Source organism: Pan paniscus, chromosome 8 (genome assembly GCF_029289425.2).
Source record: "Pan paniscus chromosome 8, NHGRI_mPanPan1-v2.0_pri, whole genome shotgun sequence".
In the NCBI taxonomy this organism is placed as follows: Eukaryota; Metazoa; Chordata; class Mammalia; order Primates; family Hominidae; genus Pan; species Pan paniscus.
The window spans coordinates 61,791,849-61,811,502 of record NC_073257.2 but is presented as its reverse complement, the minus strand read 5'-3'; the positions used below and the strand labels follow the sequence as shown (position 1 = coordinate 61,811,502).

The following is a 19,654-nucleotide window of genomic DNA, read 5'->3' as shown; positions in this document are numbered from 1 at the left end:
TACTCTATGGACTTGCCCCGAATTCTTTCTTACTCAAGGTCTAAGAACTCTCTCGGCATCTGGATCGGGAATCCTTCCTGGTAACGGTTCACAATGGATGGTTTTTATACATTCATTGCTTTTAAGCTTGCTGGTTCATTTATTCAACATACATTTAACATGTTTTTCTAGTGGTTGCCAACACAATTCTAAATAATATGCTTTTGCTTCTTTTTTGATTTATAATTTTTACAAAGTATTTATTGTGTTTCCAATACATCTAATTATTTTTCATGAGTTTTTCCCCATTTATAAGGATCAGAGAACCAAACTGGTTTTGTTGCACTGCCGTTACCCAGAAGTTTTGAAAAGTGAGAGTCAACTCAGACCTCTGTTCTGTAGGTCAGTGGGAGAGTTCCTTATACTGAACACGAAATGTGAAATAAAGGCGCAAGGATGAATATGGTCATAGTTAAACAAGTTAACATTAGTAAAGCACTCAAGACAATGAAACCACCTTTGCAAAAATTATATCAGTTAGAAAATTATGACAGTGAAAGAGGTCTGAGTTAACGCCCCCACTCCAACACCTATCCTGCCTTTCCCTTAATTATTTCTAAGCTACTGGGGCCAGCTAACTTTGAGAGACATTTAGGCTATAGTTTACATGATAACAGACCTTGCCTGAAACTCAACTGTTTTTGTAAAGCTAATGGGAAGCTATCAGGCTGTGGGGGAGGAGAGGAGCCTGAGTCCTGCCAAGGCGCAGATATGAACGATTGTCAGTCATTATTCTGGAGGTTATAAGATACTCAACTTTCCCAATTACTCCTGCAAATAACACCACTGATATGGTTTGGCTGTGTCCCCACCCAAATCTCATCCTGAATTGTAGTTTCCATAATCCCTACATGTTGTGGGAGGAACCCGGTGGGAGGTAACTGAATCGTGAGGGTGGTTACCTCCATGCTGTTCTGATAGTGAGTTCTCACGAGATCTGATGGTTTTATAAGGGGCTTTCCTCCTCCTTCACTCTGCACTTCTCCTTGCTGCCACCATGTGAAGTAGGACATGTTTGCTTCCCCTGTCACCATGATTGTAAGTTTCCAGAGGCCTCCCCAGCCATGCTTAACTGTGAGTCAATTAAACCTCTTTCCTTTATAAATTACCCAGTCTTGGGTATGTCTTTATTAGCAGCACGAGAGCAGACTAATACAACCACTATTTGTAGCTTTTTGAGATATCTTTCCAGGTTTTTTGCATGTCTGACACCCATGGCTCCACCTGGAACGCCAACCCCACTCCCACAGCCCCACCCAGAAGTGATTCAGACTGCAGGAGGACAGCTTTGACTCCCCCTATGATTTCATCTCAGCCTCAACCAATCAGCAGCAAGCACCTATTACCTGGCCACTCCCACCCCTTCCTCCAAACTGTATTTGAAAAACCCCCAGCCTATGAGCTTCGGACTTTGGATCAGATGACCTGAGCATGCACTCCATCTCCCACCTGGCATGGTCGGCCTCGTGTCTATTAAGCTTTTTTTCTACCACAATGCTATGGTCTTTCTTTATGCAGTGGGCAGGAAGAACCCCTTGGGTGGGGTGTTTAAAATAATGCCCAGCTTAGAGTAAGGGCTAGAAAATGGTAGGGAAAATGGATTAAAATCCAAATCAATAACTACTATAATAATGACATTAGAAATATTGGTTTGGGGGTACACAGGAGATGCAAGAGCCCATTGCTGTCAGAGGGTAGGGGAAAGCTTCAGAAAAGAGAAACTTTGTCTGAGTTTGGAATGGGTAAGATAATTCTAAGCAGAGGGACCTGCTTGTAAGATCACAGAAGTGACAGAATAACAAGTAGGGGTATGTGGGAAAAGATTAATAATTGCCTCTCCCCCAAAGTTCCAGTTTATAGTTTGTCCATTTCTGTGGTATAAATACTCCTACTATGGCTGATTTCAAGCTATTAATGTGAAGTCAACAAAGGCAGAGTTGGTGCTATGGGCTAAACTGGGTGCCCCCCAAATTCATATGCTGAATCCCTAACCCTCAATGTGACTATTTGGAGACAGGGTCTTTAGGCAGTAAATCTGGTTAAATGAGATCATAAGGATGAGTCCCTAATCCAATACGGCTGATGCCTTAGAAGAAAGGGAAGACAGAACCCTCTCTCTACCCCATGTAAGGACACAGTGAGAAGGTAACCATCTGCAAGCCATGAGGAGAGCTTCCCCTAAATGAGGTAAATCTGCCTGCATTTGACCTTGGACTTCCCAGCCTCCAGAACTATGAGAAATAAATGCCTGTTGTTTAAGCTGCCCAGTCTATGGCATTTGTTATGGCAGCCTGAGCTAAGGCAGCTGGGAAGAGGTGAACAGTATGCTTGCTAGGCCGTAGAAGCCAATTGTAGCACACCCTTCCTGGGAGAAGAGTAAGTAGTTCCCTAAATCCTGAGCATAGGCATCCAGGGAGTGGAGGACACAAGTGATGCAGAAAAATTAGATGGGGCAGGAGTATAAAAGGGCTTGGACGACTTGCTAAATAACTTGGGACCTCATTTAACTAAATTCCCTCATTAAAGACCCTATCTTCAAATACAGTCACATTCTGAGGTCCTGGGGTGGGGGTGGGGAGTGGCGGTTAGGACTCCAGCATATGAATTTTGGGGAGGGGACACAATTCGGCCCTTAATAGCTCCAGTTGTGCCACCCTGAGTTGTTTTCCTGAACCGCGCCCACGTCTTTGTAAATAATAACTCTCAACTTCCCCTTTTGAGTGGACCATTTTTTTCCTGTCCAAATTCTGATATAGGAAGGGTCTCCAAAATAGCTGCAAAGGGAACCTCAGTCTCAAAAGTTGGGATCCACTATATATCTGCTTTTACTTTCAAGCATTGAAACTAATGTCAATCAACTGCCTTTCTATTCTTAATATTTTATCCAAGAAATCGCTAGAATTCTTTCTCCTTTTAAAAAAAAAGCAAGTTACAGGCCGGGCATGGTGGCTCACACCTGTAATCCCAGCACTCTAGGAGGCCGAGGCAGGTGGATCACCTGAGGTCAGGAGTTCGCGGACAGCTTGGCTAACATGACGAAACCCCGTCTCTACTAAAAATACAAAAATTAGCTGGGCATGGTGGCAGGCGCCTGTAATCCCAGCTACCCGGGAGGCTGAGGCAGGAGAATCGCTTGAACCTGGGAGGAGGAGGTTGCAGTGAGCCCACATCGTGCCATTGTACTCCATCCTGGGCGACAAGAGCAAAACTCCGTCTCAAAAACAAAAACAAAAACAAAACAAACAAAAAAACCCACTACCACCAACAAAAACAAGTTACATTGTGGGTTCGGGCCGCTGACAGGAGGAATAAGATGATGTTATGGAGCATTTCCTAGTCCCCTTTCCGACCCCATTTCCCTATTGTCCGACTTCAGGCTTCCAAGTGAGGACAGCACTTCCCAGGCAGTGACCCGCAGTCACTGCCCTCCCAGAGGACGTCCTGCCTCGCGGCCTGGAAAGTCCACCTTCTCCTAGCGCCGATCCTGAGCTGAGAAGCTCTGTCTGGTACAGCCATCCTGCATCGTGGGCTGCTTCTTTCCCCAGGCGAAGCTCAACTTCCTCCCATTGTTCTGAACCTCTGTGTGGACATCTTCTTTCTTCAAACGCACCACGGTAAAATTCTCGCCTGCCTCGAAACCCCGCCTACCTCTGAGATCTGAGGACGGATACTAAACGCTGGACTTAAGGCAATGTACACATGTAAGCAGGCTCTGTAGGCACTCACTCCGCCCAGGTGCGCGCGTGGCGGAGGGGCAACAGAGAAGCAGGACAGCTCTCCATCCTTCCCGTGTTCAGTCGTGGGAGACAACAAGAGAGGTCACAGCCTGGCGACCAAAAGGTGCGGCTAACTCCCCTGCCCAAGCTGACTTTCTCTGCAGGGTTCAAGGTTAATTGTGAGGATTTACATTCGCATGGCACACCCGCATCCCCCTCTACGTGGAAATATGTCTTAACTTTCATAACTGCCTTGCCAGCAGGGTATTTTTCGCTAGGGGCGAAGCGTCCTTCGCAAGCCACCCAGCTGACCCGCAGCGGAGATAGCTTTCTTGCCCTGCTCGCACGCAAGTAGAAAGGCGCTGCTGAGCCCGTACCTCCAAACCACGTGGTCTTGCCCGTGCTTAAAAACAAACGCTGAGCCAGGCGCATGCGCCGCGGGCGTCCCCGCACCAGCAGAAGTCGGAGTCGCTGTTGGGGGCGGTGTCTATGGTTGAGCTGAAGGCGCAGGCGCCACGGCCAGTCGAGCTGGGTTCCAAGGCGGCTGGCGGCGGTAGCGTCTCTGTTTCCTTGTGGGCGGTCGCGCGGCCCTGGGTGAGTGTTCGGGGGGCCCGGCCGAATGTCGGGCAGGGGGTGTCGGGGCCCAGCTCAGACTTCTCGGGCGGCCGCGGCCCCGCGCCTTGGCCTCGCCGTGGTAATTGAGCCTGTCAGCGAGGACGCACTGTAGCGGGCCTTAGGGCCAAGCGCCCGCTTCCGGCGGCCTCACCTGAGACCGGAAGTAGCGCCAAGAAGCGCTCACCTGAGGCGCCTTGAGTCCCTGGCCGGCCAGCGACCCAGCTACTTCTCCGACTTTGTATAAGGCCCCCTGCGCGCAGGGTCAGCTGGGTCCTTTTTGATCTCGATTAAAATGCTAGAGCTGTTATTTTAAAGAGAGTCGGGCTAGATGTACGTCCGACGTTTTCGGCGTTGATAGAGTCAAATTGATAAGAGTGTGGGCGGATGACGCAGGCCGCCTGTAAATGCTGCTGTTACGTGACTTCCACGCAGCGTCTTAACTGCTGTCATCCTGTGACAGGCAGCCCTCGCTTTTCTCCTCAACTTTTCCCATCATCTTCTTGTTGCTTTGTCTCCTCCAATCCATTATCCGCACAGTTGTCCAGGTGGTCTCTGGCATAAAGTAGGTCATGCCATCATCAGCCTACTTAACAGTTTTCAGAGTCATTCCATTGCACTGGGAGTGGAATCCATGCTCGTGTTTTCCCAGGCCTTGTGTGCTTTGGCCCTTGCCTGTCCCCTTTCAGAACTGTGCCTGTGTCCGGCCAACCCTCCAGATGAGACCCAGCTTGCCCCTGGCTGCGGGAGCCCCAGTGATGGGGGGAGGACGGTGAAGATACTAGTGTCCCAGATGATTAAGCCTTAGAAGATACTCTGCAAGACTTAGGCCATGAACGGAGCCCTTCTCTGCTCTTCTTAACTCAAAGTTAAAAATAAAGTAAAAAATTCGGTGTTCCAGCCTTCTTGCATTTTCACAAGTGCATCAGCTCTTTCTAGTCTTAAAAGTTACTCACGTTGTTGGGAGGCCGAGGTGGGTGGATCACCCGAGGTCAGGAGTTCGAGACCAGCCTTACCAACGTGGTGAAACCCTGTCTTTACTAAATACGAAAAATTAGCCGGGCGTGATGGCATATGCCTGTAATCCCAGCTAATCGGGAGGCCAAGGCAGGAGAATCGCTTAAACCCGGAAGGCGGAGGTTGCAGTGAGCCTGGCAGAGCCTGGGGGAGGTTGCACTCCAGCCTGGGCAACCAGAGCGAAATTCCGTCTCAAAAAAAAAAAAATTTCACACGTTGTTTCCTTGCAAGACGTTCACTTTACTTTCGACCTGACTGACTCATCAGATGTCACTTTATCAGAGAGGCCTCCTTGACCCCACATCTACCTCCACAATTTCAATTTGGTTTCTCTCATTTTGTCAGAAAGCCTTGTACTTTCCTCTTAACAGCAGTCACCACAATTATATTTGTGTGTGTGTGTATATATATATATATCGTTTTTAAATGTCTGTTTTTCCCATGAGACTCTAAGCTCTTTGGGGACAGGAATTAGTTAACCTAGTACATTGCCTGGTGTAATTAACTCTCAGTAACTATTTGTTAAATGTATGATTTCTTTCTTTCTTTCTTTTTTTTTTTTGAGACGGAGTCTTGCCCTGTCGCCCAGGCTGGAGTGCAGTGGTGCGATCTCGCTCACTGTGGCCTCCGCCTCCTGGGTTCAAGCGATTCTCCTGCCCTAGCCTCTCGAGTAGCTGGGATTACAGGCGCGCGCCTCCATGCCCAGCTAATTTTTGCATTTTTAGTAGAGACGGGGTTTCGCTATGTTGGTCAGGCTGGTCTCGAACTTCTGACCTCGTGATCCTCCTGCCTCGGCCTCCCAAAGTGCTGGGATTACAGGCATGAGCCACCGCTCCCGGCAAATGTATGATTTATTTCACTTCTGAAATTCTTTAACCTGATAAGAGCCTTCTGGTTTCCAACTCTCACTTCCAGAAGACTTGGTTTTCTGGCCATTGCCAGATACTAAGGGGCTTCTTGAACCCTTTCTCCCATTTCCAGGCCCCTTCTTTTTTTTTGTTTGTTTGTTTGTTTTTGTTTTTTTAAACCTACCCAGCTTGGACCCTGAAGTCAGTTGCTTCAGCTACTCTCCTCAGCATCTTCAACCCCATGACCCTTTTGCACTACCATTTCTGCTCTGAAAACCCTCAATAGTGACATTTCCCCCAGGACTGTGAATTACTGAAGGAGGAGATTGTTCAGCCCTGGAGATTGTTAGCAGTCTATGGCTTTGCAGGGCTGGGGAGATCCTCAGGTAGGTCCTCCACAGCAATCATCAGTGTTTGTTCCCTGTCAACTCCCTTTTCTCTTGTACAGGACATTTATTCCAGACTCTTAGTCTTTAGCCCCAGTGCCGACTTTGTCTCCTGACTCAGGAACTGCCCAACTTGCTGCTTTGTGGGATATTTTGTCTGTAATCCACTTCAGCTTCCCTCCTTTCCACCTGCAAATTTAGATCTATCAGGAATCCTCCTTCTGCCAGAGTCCGAGAAAGATGTGTTGTGCCTCCTGTTCATTTCTGCTTGCGACCTTCCACTTTTGCTGTCTCTTTTGGTACACCTTTCTGGGTTATCTCCTCTGTCTCCCTCCAGCCATTACGTGCTCTAGTTTTTCTTGCCCTAGTTCTCTCCCTACCCCCAACAAATCCATTATTACTTTATCACTGTAGCTGTCTCCCTGCCAGAGGCAAGCTCTTTAAAGGACAGGCCACTCTCTTGTGGCCTCCATTTCCTCATCCACTCCTTACACACCAACTACATTTCAACCACTACAGTCTGGTTTTTGGCCCTATCGCTCCACTGAAACTTTTTTATTTTTTCGAGACAGAGTTTCACTCTTGTTGCCCAGGCTGGAGTTCTGTGGTGTGATCTCAGCTCACTGCAACCTCTGCCTCCTGGGTTCAAGCGATTCTCGTGCCTCAGCCTCCCGAGTAGCTGGGATTACAGGCATGCACCACCACGCCTGGCTAATTTTTGTATTTTAGTAGAGATGGGGTTTCACCATGTTGGGTCAGGCTGGTCACGAACTCCTGACCTCAGGTGATCCACCCGCCTTGGCCTCCCAAAGTGCTGGGATTACAGGTGTGAGCCACCAAGCCTGGCCTGAAACTTCTTTTACCAAGGTAAATGGTTACCCATTGGTATCCAAATTCACTCAGCTTTTTCTAATTCACTGGACACTCTTCCTCCTTTTTTATTATTAGTTTTCCCCAAACTTCTTTATTTTTAACCTTGTCTTTACACTACAATACTATTGCTTTTTGATATTATTTTACAGAAATAGAAAAATGGTTACTTAATATTTTTGGTTGAATTGGCATCCTTTTTTCTTAAAAAGAAATCCTCATGTGTGTACAAATAAGAAAAATGAAAACAGAATTGTTAACTGCCAGCTAGTACAGACACTCTGAGCTGGAATCCTGCTCCTTCTGTTGGAAAGTGAGGTGAGCTGAGCCTTCCTCTTGAAAATAATCAGCAGGCCCCAAAAGAAGGAACTTTCTCACTGTGTTGTTCACTTTTTAACCTTTCCAATGTTAGCCTCCTCTTACCCTCCAAAATGACCTTAGGTACCTGTCAGAGCCTTGGGAACCCTGGAACTGCTCACTCTGCTGATGTGTCCACGTGTCACCCAGACTTTCCCTTGAGCTCAGATTTGCATTTCTGACTGCATGCTGCAAATGGTACTGATTACATGTAAGCTGCTTGCCAGTCCTGCTTCCTATCTGCTTCCTTTTTGAGAGTCTCATTTTTGTGACTGAATTCACTGGTGACTCATTTGTCCAGACCAAACTTTTTATTATTTTAGACTTAGCTCTGAACCTCACTTCCTTTCAGCAGATATTGAGCACCTCCTATATATCAGACCATGCATGGCCCATGTGTTCAAATCTCAGTTCCTCCGTGATATTTCTTGGGCCCCAGACACCATATATAGTTCGCTCGATGCTCGTGTGACCTCTTGTCCGTGTCCCGGGCTAGCTGACCTGCCCTGCTCTGTTGTTAACTGACATGCTGCTGCTCCAGTGGATAGCCACTCGGGTGTAGATGATGCTGAATTCTTTGTATCCCAGTGCTTTATTGCTGGGCTTATTTTACTTAATAAGGGATGAGTGGGGCCCATTGGGGGAACTTGTCATTTAACAGAAAAGTTACAGCGCTCAAAGAAATCTTATTCACAGTTAAACAAAAAGCAAGACTGATTTTTGGTTATCGTTTTGCTTTTTAATATATTTATTAGATGTGATAGTTGTATAGGTAATATAGTGAATATATTCTCCTTAAAGCAGCAGGTCCTGAGTATGTGGAGTACAATGTGAACATTCTCCCTTATTTTTCCCTGTGCTTTCTCTTCCCCATCCTGACTTGCAGGCTTAGTTTGTATCCTGCCAGATCATTCTGTGTGCAGGATACATACTTTTTTCAACATAAGTGTGTTCATACCATGAATTTTTTCACTTAACATGGCTTTTATATCAGTATACAGAATATACTTAGTAGTTACATTAAACTATTAAAAATGGGCTGCACTAAACATCCTTGCACCTGTGTGTGACTAGTTCTCTGGAATAAATACCTAGAATTGCTTGACAAAGGTCATGTGCATTTAATTTAATAGATATTGCTAAGTTGTCCCTGCAAAGGGCTTTACTAATTTATATTCTCAGCAGCACTATGTGAGGGGGGATCTTTCTCCTTGTCTGTATTGGATTTATCTATCAGGCTTTGAATTCTTGCTAACCTGATGGGCGAGAAATTATACTGTGTATTAAAATGGAGTGTTTTTTTTTTTTTTTTTTTTGAGATTGAGTCTCACTCTGTTGCCTATGCTGGAATGCAGTGGTGAGATCTCATCTCACTGCAACCTCCGCCTCGTGGGTTCAAGTGATTCTCCTGCTTCAGCCTCCCGAGTGGCTGGGATTACAGGTGCTCACCATCATGCCCAGCCAATTATTGTATTTTTAGTAGAGATCGGGTTTCACCATGTTTGCCAGGCTGGTCTCAAACTCCTGACCTTAAGTAATCTGCCCGCTTCAGCCTCCCAAAGTGTTGGGATTACAGATGTGAGCCATCGTGCCCAGCCTATTTTTGAGAATATTTTAATTAATCTTTTAAAAAAACTTTAAATTTATTTTACAAGGTCTTGCTCTTTTGCCCAGGCTAGAGTGCAGTTGTGCAATCATGGCTCACTGCAGCCTCCATCTCCCAGGCTCAAGTGATCCTCCTGCCTCAGCCCCTTGAGTAACTGGGACTATAGGTGCACATCACCAGGCCTGGCTAAGGTTTTAAATTTTTAGTAGAGACAAGGTCTCATTATCTTTCCCAGGCTGGTCTCGAAGTCCTGAGCTCGCTGTGTTTTCCTGGCTGGTCTCTATCCTCCCGCTTTGGCCTCCCAAAGTGCTGAGATTACAGGACTGAGCCACGTGCCTGGCCTAATTAATCTTCTGAGCTTCTGATTTGTTCAAAGCTCCTATTTACTGGATAGGTATTCAGCCTAGGAGTTTCTAGTCTCAGATTCACACAGAAGCTCTTTCCTAACATCACTGTTCCTATGCATTACAGTTGATCTTGCCACTATATTATAAATCATTTGTGTCATAATGAAATGAAGATGCTAACTTGGAAAACAGCAGCCAAATGACTTCAGCTGTTTTGAAGAATATTCCATGGCCATCACCCCAGGATTTTGGTGGCTGGCTTTCTTAGCTGGCTGCCTAAATGTCCTTTGTTGATGATACTGCATTTCTTTTTCTGGTTAATTTTTCTTATTTATTATCAGAACTCAAGAAGATACGTTGTCCCTTTTTAGTAAATTAATACTTGGAAACTTGAATTTATGTAGTTGAAAGATTATTACTTGATCTTTTGAGAAATCAGTCTGCTCTAATTATAAAATATTTAAGAACTACAATGAATCCTATATAACGAAAAGGCTTATAAATTTTTTTCCTTTTAGGTAGTCTGTAGAGAATGCCAAATGAGGGAATCCCCCACTCAAGTCAAACTCAGGAGCAAGACTGTTTACAGAGTCAACCTGTCAGTAATAATGAAGAAATGGCAATCAAGCAAGAAAGTGGTGGTGGTGGGGAGGTGGAGGAGTACCTGTCCTTTCGTTCTGTGGGTGATGGGCTGTCCACCTCTGCTGTGGGGTGCGCATCAGCAGCTCCGAGGAGAGGGCCAGCCCTGCTGCACATCGACCGACATCAGATCCAGGCGGTAGAGCCTAGCGCCCAGGCCCTTGAGCTGCAGGGTTTGGGTGTGGACGTCTATGACCAGGACGTGCTGGAACAGGGAGTGCTTCAGCAGGTGGACAATGCCATCCATGAGGCCAGCCGTGCCTCCCAGCTCGCTGACGTGGAGAAGGAGTATCGGTCGGTCCTGGATGACCTCACGTGAGTGCAGCCCATCTTCTTCCTTTCAAAGTGGTGGTAAAACATGACAGGGATATTCAGGTAATGGAAAGCTCTAGTATTCCAGAAGTTTAGGAGATGTGTAGAACCTTTTATTTGGAGGACAGAGTCAATAAGGGCAGTCCTCAACCTCATCTTTGAGTCCCAGCCCTTCCCCTTAGGAGTGGCATTGTACATGGTAGTTAGAGTCTCTGTCCAGCTCGTGAAAGCCAGTTGCATGCATAATGTCCAGAAGAGAAGGGCTGTTCACCAGCATGTGCACAAAGTGATCTCAGGAGAGGTGCACCTAAATTCGGGTGTTTCCTATTCGAGATGCCAGGAATACATTGCGCCTCCTTCACATTTTTCTCTGTGCGGTAGCTTCTTTCTAGCTTACTGTCCCCAAACTTAGTGTTCAGTCCTTGGGCAATTTTTCAGATTTGCATTTCTAGAAATAATAAAGATTCCCCGGTTTTCTTTTCTTCCATCCTTGTTCTGACTCTGGAAATGGAGATTTTATTTGTGTCTTAGAGAGGGAGAAGACTTGAGCTGTTTTGAGCATAGCACGTTAATGGGGAAGAAGGGGAGGCTGTAGACCTGAGCAAGGTTAGGAGGTGAGGACAGGAGAGGGGAAGTGGGAGGGGTTGAGCTCACTTATCATTGCTGCTTGGCCCCCGTTGGGCAGTGTTCCGGGCGGTGTCAGGTAAGCAAGAAAGAATGCGAGGGCTGAACGGGATGGAGGATGGAGCAGTGTCACAGAGGATAGCTGGGGAGGGTGGAGTGTGGAGCTGTCATGAATGTGGTTGTTGGTACTTCAAAGACATGTTTTCTGCTAACCATTCCCTGGTGTGTTCTTTTGGCCTCCTCAGGAGCAGGTGCTCGTTCATGGTTATAGTCTGAGTGTTGAGGACCTCAACTCTTTGTAATGATACTTTTACATTTGATCTTGGAAATGTGTCCTCTTTCTCCAGAGGTGACAGAGGAGAGTTGTGGGGTCTCCATGCAGAGTGATGCTAGATGGCTGGTGGCATGTGGTGTCTCAGCCAGTAATACGCATTGTTTATCCTGTAATCCACAGAGGATACAAACAGCAAATTACACAAGCATCAATGGAAGCTACAATTCTATGGTGTCTATTTTAGGAGTAATTTATTTTAAATTGATTTGTTTTCTTTGCACCACAAAGTTTAGTGCTGTAGTAAGTGAATCTTCCATTTATGTAGAAGAAAAATATTGTCGCAGATGTGTGATTTATATAAGAAAATGTTTAAGCATATTTAGGATGCTTCCAGACTTTGGAAGGCTTCCGTAATGGGCTTAAAAAACCCATGTATGCATTTTTTCATGTAAAAGGACAACTTATTGCACATTGTTCTAGCATAGTGTGTTGAATAAAGTAGGCACTTAAATAATGCTTGTAGAATGAATGAAGCAGCTTACAAATGGGAACGAGCTGATCTAAATCAGCTAGATAAAAGAAAACACTAGCAGTCATCTTAAACCTCTAATGATCCTACCAGTTTTATTTGTGGCCAATAAGGGTATGTATTCTGGTTTGGTTTCCTTTATCTTTTAGTTAATAAGAAGTAAAAGGGACATGTTTTTAGCATTTTTCTCTTTATATTATGCTATAAAAAAGTTATCAGAGTGGAAAATAGACAATTTATCTTATTTTTCAGGTCATGTACGACATCCCTAAGGCAAATCAATAAAATTATTGAACAGCTTAGCCCTCAAGCTGCCACCAGCAGAGACATCAACAGGAAACTAGATTCTGTAAAACGACAGAAGTATAATAAGGTGATTCAGAATAACATTCAGTATTGCATTTTTGAAAAAGTCATCATTTAGGGGCACTTAATTTAGGAAGTATTTTAAAAAGTGCTTATAAGATGTGAAGCAAATACTTATAATTACAATAGAGAAATTTTGGGTTTCTTTTGTATGTTTAATCTTTCTGCTGTTTTCCTTTAACATCCCATTCTATTGCATTTAAAAAAACACACATACATAGACACACACATCCATACGTATACAGTTGCTCCTTGATTTACAACAGGGTTACATCCCGACAAACCCATCGTAAATTGAAAATATTGTTAGTCAAAAATGCATTAAATACCCTGAAAAACCTATCTTAAAGTCAAAATATTGTAAGTCAAACCATAGTTAAGTCCAGAGGCTCCTCAGTTTATAATGGGGTTATGCCCTGATAAACCCATCACAAAGTTGAAAAATTGCAAGTCAGACCATGATAAGTTGGAGACCATCTGTGTATTTGAGAAAAGTTCCTTTTTGGTGTTGCTTGCCTCACTTGGGCGCACTTCCTTAGTTTTCCTGCATCACCATTTCTTTGGCCTGGCTTAGGGTCACACTGGCCTCAGTCTCCTGGTCTCCTGTGAACTCTTTTCTGCTTAGCCCTTGCTTCCTCTGATTGTCTCCACTCTGTTTCTTGGCGGTGCAGCCATTGACCCTCACACACCTTTGCTGACTGTTGCGAGAGCTTGGCCCTTCCTCCCACCTTGGGTGTTACAGTCAGCACCCAGCCACACTGGGGTTGTACTTAGCTTTGGAAAACTTAAGGGTAGGGAATATTTGTTACTTAGGATATTATTTTTATGAAGTTTGAAACTTTTTTTAAGGATTTATGTACAGCTTTGTGAGGTCTGAAACATTTTTTGTGATTTATGTACCCCTTTGTGAAAATACATTGCAATAGATAGGAATGACTAGCTGTAACCATTTCAGTTCTGCCATCCCAACTTGTGCTTACAGTTGATTCACTGCAGTGAGTAGAGTCCTTGCATCTTTTCTTTAAGCTCTCCAGGGGCAGGGCTGTGCGTTGGTTCAGTTCACGTGGCCCTCCTTTTATTATACTTTCCACTCACCAGTCTGTTACCTGCACTACCCCATCTTCTCTCACTTGCTTCCAGAATAGCAGCCCAAAGGTCAAAGCTAGCAGTTGCCCAAGGCAGGTGGGTCCTCCCAAATCAGAGAGAGGACATCTGGTCTCTTGTGGGAGCATGTGAAATTGATGTGCAGAGACCTTCTTGGGCTTGTAGTGGGCTGGAATTTCAAGGGTGTAGAGCATCAAACTTGAGACCACTTCAGGTCCTGGTCTAACTTAATTATGCATTCTTGTCTTTAGCAGCTCTTTGATGGTTAGAGGTAGACTATTCAGAGGGAAAGTGCTTTAGACAGAATGTTGCTGAGAGAAAAACTGAGAAAAAACAAATTGCAAGTCATTGCAGTGTGGCATTTATGTTCAGGATTTCCCCTTGTCCCACACTCGTATTTGAAGTTGAAACATTCTTGACCTTGGAAAGATGAACCAGGTACCACAGGCCCAGTTCATTGGGCCTCGCCAGTGAAGCCCAAGGGCACATATCTGAGTTCTGGTGATGTGGAAGGGAACAACACAAAGAGGAGTCTGGAGTGGCCAGGGTGGAGAGGCATGGCAAGATATATTTTTTTCTTAAAGCTTTTTGATTAGGTAGAATACTAAAAGGACAGTCATAAATATAGTAGGTTATCAAAGGAGACTAACTTTTTCAATTGAACATTTGTGTTTTTATTTCTTATCTTATGGCCTGTTGACTTCCATAGCCCATTGGTTCTGAATCAGAAACACAGAGTAGTTTAGGGATTTGCCCAGTGTGTAAGGGGGAAACCAAGTAGAACAAGTCCACCTTTCAGGTCAGTGCCCGTGTATTTAAGGGCTCGGGCACATAGAAGGCAGTCTGCCGTCCTCAGGAGAGCATGGGGGTGCAGGCATGCCTGTCTGCTGGGAATATTCACGGCCCCTTTACTCCTAGAAAAGTGGTAGTTGCTCACATAGGGCTCTCTAGTAATAGTAATGTATGGAATTTTTATGTAATGTATATTATTTTTATTTTACTTTGGATTTAAGTTTAAAATTTCATAGTGCTATCTTTTGTATTTAACAATAAATCACTTCATTGCTGTTTTCTGTCTTCTATATTTACCATTCAAGGAACAACAGCTAAAAAAGATCACTGCAAAACAAAAGCATCTCCAGGCCATCCTTGGAGGAGCAGAGGTGAAGATTGAACTAGATCACGCCAGTCTGGAGGAGGATGCAGGTGAGGATGCTAGGAGCAGTTTCTCTGTGTTCTTGAATTGATGCCTGATGCCTGTAGTCACTGGAGGGTGTCTCTTTAGTGTTTGCCTGGGTTTTGAGAAAAATACGTTTCTTTGCCTTAGTGTCAAAACAGATTTAGGAAAATTTTATTCTCTACACCTGCAGAACCAAATCCCTCTCAAAGAGAATTAAAGTAAACTTTTAACTCAGTTCATAGGAGGCTGCTGGTACACATTTATTATTACATTTAATACACTGGAAATCTTAAACATTCTTATATTGTTAATTTGATAAAGACAACTAGCATCATGATTAAATTACATGTTGGAAGCCCAACATCATTAATCGCATTTGTAGAATGGCTCTCACGTGTCTTTAAAGAGCGTATTTGGCAGGCTTTCCAAGCATCAGTTTAAGAAAAGACATCTTCATTCAGGTACTCTGGGCAGTATTTCATTTACATTACTGTCTTGGATGGTTGTCTTTTGGAAAACTTTTTGGGAAAATTCGTAAGCTCTGGAACTAAATTATCTTTGCAGTCATTGTGTGTGTGTATATGTGTGTGTGTGTACAAATTGTTGGTGGCTGCATAGGCATTGACTATTTGAAATACAGATTAAAGCTGCTTAGCATTAAATTCTCTAAGCAACTATTTTCTACTAGCTTTAGAAGTTTATTCAGTAAGATGAGAATTGTTATGAAGAATTAATTGAAGCAATAGAAAAAAATATGTATATTTTTGAAACAGAGTTTCGCTCTTGTTGCCCAAGTTGGAGTGCAATGGCACCATCTCAGCTCACTGCAACCTCTGCCTCTCAGGTTCAAGCGATTCTCCTGCCTCAGCCTCCCAAGTAGCTGGGATTACAGGCGCATACCACCATGCCCAGCTAATTTTTTGTATTTTTAGTAGAAACAGGGTTTCACCATGTTAGCCAAGCTGGTCTCGAACTCCTGACGTCAGGTGATCTGCTCACCTTGGCCTCCCAAAGTGCTGGGATTACAGGTGTGAGCCACTGCACCCAGCCCAAAAGTACGTGGTTTTAAAGTTCAGCCTCTCAGAATTCATTAGGCCTATGACCAGTGCTTTTAACTGCTGTGTACTATGTTTCTCATTGATAACAGATGTTTGTTCCTGTCTGGCCGTCTCAGATCTGCTGTTGTCTTTCACCTCCTACTGTGACTTTGGTAGTAGGGTTAATAGCTACCTCTTAGGGTTAATAGCTAAAACTTTGGTAGTAGGGTTAATAGCTACATTGTCTAGGGTTAATAGCTACCTCCTCAAATCCAAGAGCCCCTTTTTATCCTTGTTCCACTCTGCCTGTCCACAGCAGCTGACACTTCTGTTCCTTGTGGGATCCCTCCTTCTCTACTGGTTTTCTTTTTAGCCCTCTGACTACTTCTGCATAGTTATTTCTGGCCATATCTTAAATATTGATGTTTCTCAGGATTTCTCTGAGCCCTCTTCTTGTTCTACTGCCTCTCCCTGGTTATCTATTCCCCATGGCTTTTGCAGCCACCTAGGTTCTACTAGTACCTTACACAGATCTGTAGACATCTGGCTTTGCTCTTTTTTTGAGTTCCTGGTTCCTATTATATCTCTCCGTCTGGACACCAGCCAACACTTGAAGACATGAACTGAAATTGGAAGTTACACCATAACTGTAAAGTCACCCAGAAAGTATCCCTCTTTCATTAGTTGAAATTCATCTCCGGCAAAATTACCACATAACCAAAATACCAAAAGACCTAAGGCTTAATAGGAAGCAAAATACTCAGTGTAAAGACCTAAGGCTTAATTGAGGCAAAATACTCAGTGTAAAGGAAAAGATTTGTTAAATGGGCTATATATAAAACCAAGAACTTCTGTTCATCAGAAGATAGCATTTAGGGCAAGATACTGAGCTGGGGAAGATATTTGCAATACATGTGTGAATCAAAGGACTCAAATCTAGGATGTATAAAGAACTAGAAATCATTTAAAGAAATAGACAAACAAAAATGGGCGGAAGACTGGAACACTTCCTACACAAAAAAGGCTGTCCAAAAGATAAATTCATGAAAGGCACCTATTTTGTTAGTCATCAGGGAAATGTAAATTATAGCCATAATGTGGTACCACTACACATCTACCAAAATAGTTAACATGGAATGGCAAGAATATACACCAGTTGGAACTTTCTGACACAGTTGATGGGGACTTTGGAACGTAACACTTTGGAAAACTGACAGTGTCTACTAAAGCTTAGCATACCCAGATATATATATATAAATAAAACCAAAAGATGTGCATCAGAATATTCATAGCAACATTATTCCTAGTAGCCAAAACCTGGAAGCCACTCAAATGTGCATTAACAGTGAGAGTTAACAAACTACAGCTACATTCAACAGTAAGGATGCAGCTCAAAAGCATAATGTTGCGTGAAGGAAGGTGGACACAGGGCACAAACATTTCCACTTATGTAGCGTTCAGAGACAGGCACAACTTGTCTGTACGTTAGGAGTCCAGGTCCATCATTATCTTGGGGGGGCGTAGAGGCTGGGAGGTAGCCTGAAGGGCTCATCTGGTGGTGCTAGTAATTTCTGTTAGTTGATATGGCTGCTAGTTTATGAGTACATTTTTTCTGAATATTCACTGAGTTCTACACTTAATGATTTGTGCACTTTCAGATGTATGTTTTATTTCAGTGCAAGTTTAATGAAAAACTGGTTATCATTGGCCTGCAAGAATCGTAGATTTTAGAATATGGATTCCTTCCTATTAAGCCTTAGGTCTTTTGGTATTTTGGTTATGTGGTAATTTTGCCAGAGATGAATTTCAGCTAATGAAAGAGGGATACTTTCTGGTGACTTTACACTTATGGTGTAATGTCTTCAAGTCAGTTAACTTCACATATCTAACACAGTGCTGCTGTCCAATAGACCTTTTTGCAGTGATGAAAATGTTCTCTGTGTTGCCCATTATAGTAGCCATTAGTCACGTGTAGCTCTTGAGCACTTGAAAAGGACAAGTGCAACTGTGGAACTGAGTTTTTAACTTAATGTAATTTAAATTTAAATAGCTGCAGGTGACTGGTAACTGCCATGCTGGGCAGCATAGAGCTGACATTTATGTTTTTCCTTTTTAGGTACATGGTGATCCCTGTTTTTGGTTTTACTGTCTCTTGAATTTAAGTCCATCTGAATGTTGGTTTTAGCAATGACGTGAGAACTTCGGAGCTTGCTTCCTCATGGACGACTACTCAGCTGATAAGGAAACACAGCTAAACTTGACTATTTATAACAGTATTTATAGAGTAATAAGCCTATCTTTGGATGGCAGAGAGTATATTTATAGTGAAATATTTGGGGGAAAAGCTACTGAGAAGTCGTCTTTTTGAACAGGAATATATTAAATATAGCATGATGCTATAATAAATTTTATTCTGTCCTTCATGTGTAACATGCTTTAGTACATGGATGATTCTTTTTTTATATGAGTTATTTGTAGCTGCCTAATATTTCTTGAAAGAGTGAGCATTTCTTTTGTACCCTCGGAAAGTTTCATGCTAGTGCGAAACGCATTGCTATTGTTCTTTCAGAGCCGGGGCCATCCAGTCTTGGCAGCATGCTCATGCCTGTCCAGGAGACTGCCTGGGAAGAGCTCATCCGCACTGGCCAGATGACACCTTTTGGTACCCAGATCCCTCAGAAACAGGAGAAAAAGCCCAGAAAAATCATGCTCAATGAAGCATCAGGCTTCGAAAAGTATTTGGCAGATCAAGCAAAACTGTCTTTTGAAAGGAAGAAGCAAGCTTGTAATAAAAGAGCAGCTAGAAAAACTCCAGCCCCAGTCACGCCTCCAGCCCCAGTGCAAAATAAACCAAACAAGAAAGCCAGAGTTCTGTCCAAAAAAGAGGAGCGTTTGAAAAAGCACATCAAGAAACTCCAGAAGAGGGCTTTGCAGTTCCAGGGGAAAGTGGGATTGCCAAAGGCAAGGAGACCTTGGGAGTCAGACATGATGCCAGAGGCAGAGGGAGACTCTGAGGGTGAAGGGTCTGAGTATTTCCCCACAGAGGAGGAGGAAGAGGAGGAAGATGACGAGGTAGAGGGGGCAGAGGCGGACCTGTCTGGAGATGGTACTGACTATGAGCTGAAGCCTCTGCCCAAGGGCGGGAAACGGCAGAAGAAAGTGCCAGTGCAGGAGATTGATGATGACTTTTTCCCAAGTTCTGGGGAAGAAGCTGAAGCTGCTTCTGTAGGAGAAGGAGGAGGAGGAGGTCGGAAAGTGGGAAGATACCGAGATGATGGAGATGAAGATTATTATAAGCAGCGGTTAAGGTCGGTCTGTGGGGATTATAAATACATTGTACTGTTTGCTTTATCTTAGGTGACAGGTTTATTAATATGTAAGCATTCTAGATCCAGCTTAATATATTAGACCCCCCCAATTATACAGAGGTTGGATTTCTGCAGCCTTAACCTGCTAGAAGCAGTGGGGCCCCTGAGTCCTTAATGATGCTGGCCCCAAATGCATGTACTTCTAGGTCTTTAGTTGGATTTGGAGGCAAGTCTAAGATGAAAAACTTAAGGGAAGGCTGGGGCAAGAGGCATACAGAGGGCTGAGTGTGAGCTGTGTCGCCTTTATACCGACAGTCACCCTAGAATGAGTATCAGGAAAAAGAAAAGGGTGAATTAATGCATACTGGATAGGGGTTTCTGTTTTCCCTTTTGAAGCAGGAAAGTAATTTTAGAGAACTTTTCTTCAAAAAAGAGCTGAAACTTAAGCTTTGGCATAGAAAGAATAAGCTTGCTTTTGTAAAT

General features: G+C 43.9%; 1 protein-coding gene across 4 annotated transcripts in view; it reads left to right on the top strand.

Annotated features, from left to right (window-relative positions):
- Positions 1–319: 319 nt before the first annotated feature.
- The window catches only part of ERCC6 (ERCC excision repair 6, chromatin remodeling factor), an 88,743-nt gene continuing 69,408 nt past the window's right edge, over positions 320–19,654 (top strand). Inside the window, exons 1-5 of one of the 4 annotated variants that reach the window (XM_057298889.2) lie at positions 320–4,349; positions 10,321–10,752; positions 12,429–12,549; positions 14,744–14,852; positions 18,433–19,171. In XM_057298889.2, the coding sequence (XP_057154872.1) occupies positions 10,331–10,752; positions 12,429–12,549; positions 14,744–14,852; positions 18,433–19,171 (1,391 nt within the window). In that variant the 5' untranslated portion in view covers positions 320–4,349; positions 10,321–10,330. Of the gene's footprint in view, positions 4,350–10,316; positions 10,753–12,428; positions 12,550–14,743; positions 14,853–18,432; positions 19,172–19,654 lie in introns of all 4 variants that reach the window. The other 3 variants (XM_057298888.2, XM_008961167.4, XM_003809030.5) reach the window with 3 other exon arrangements.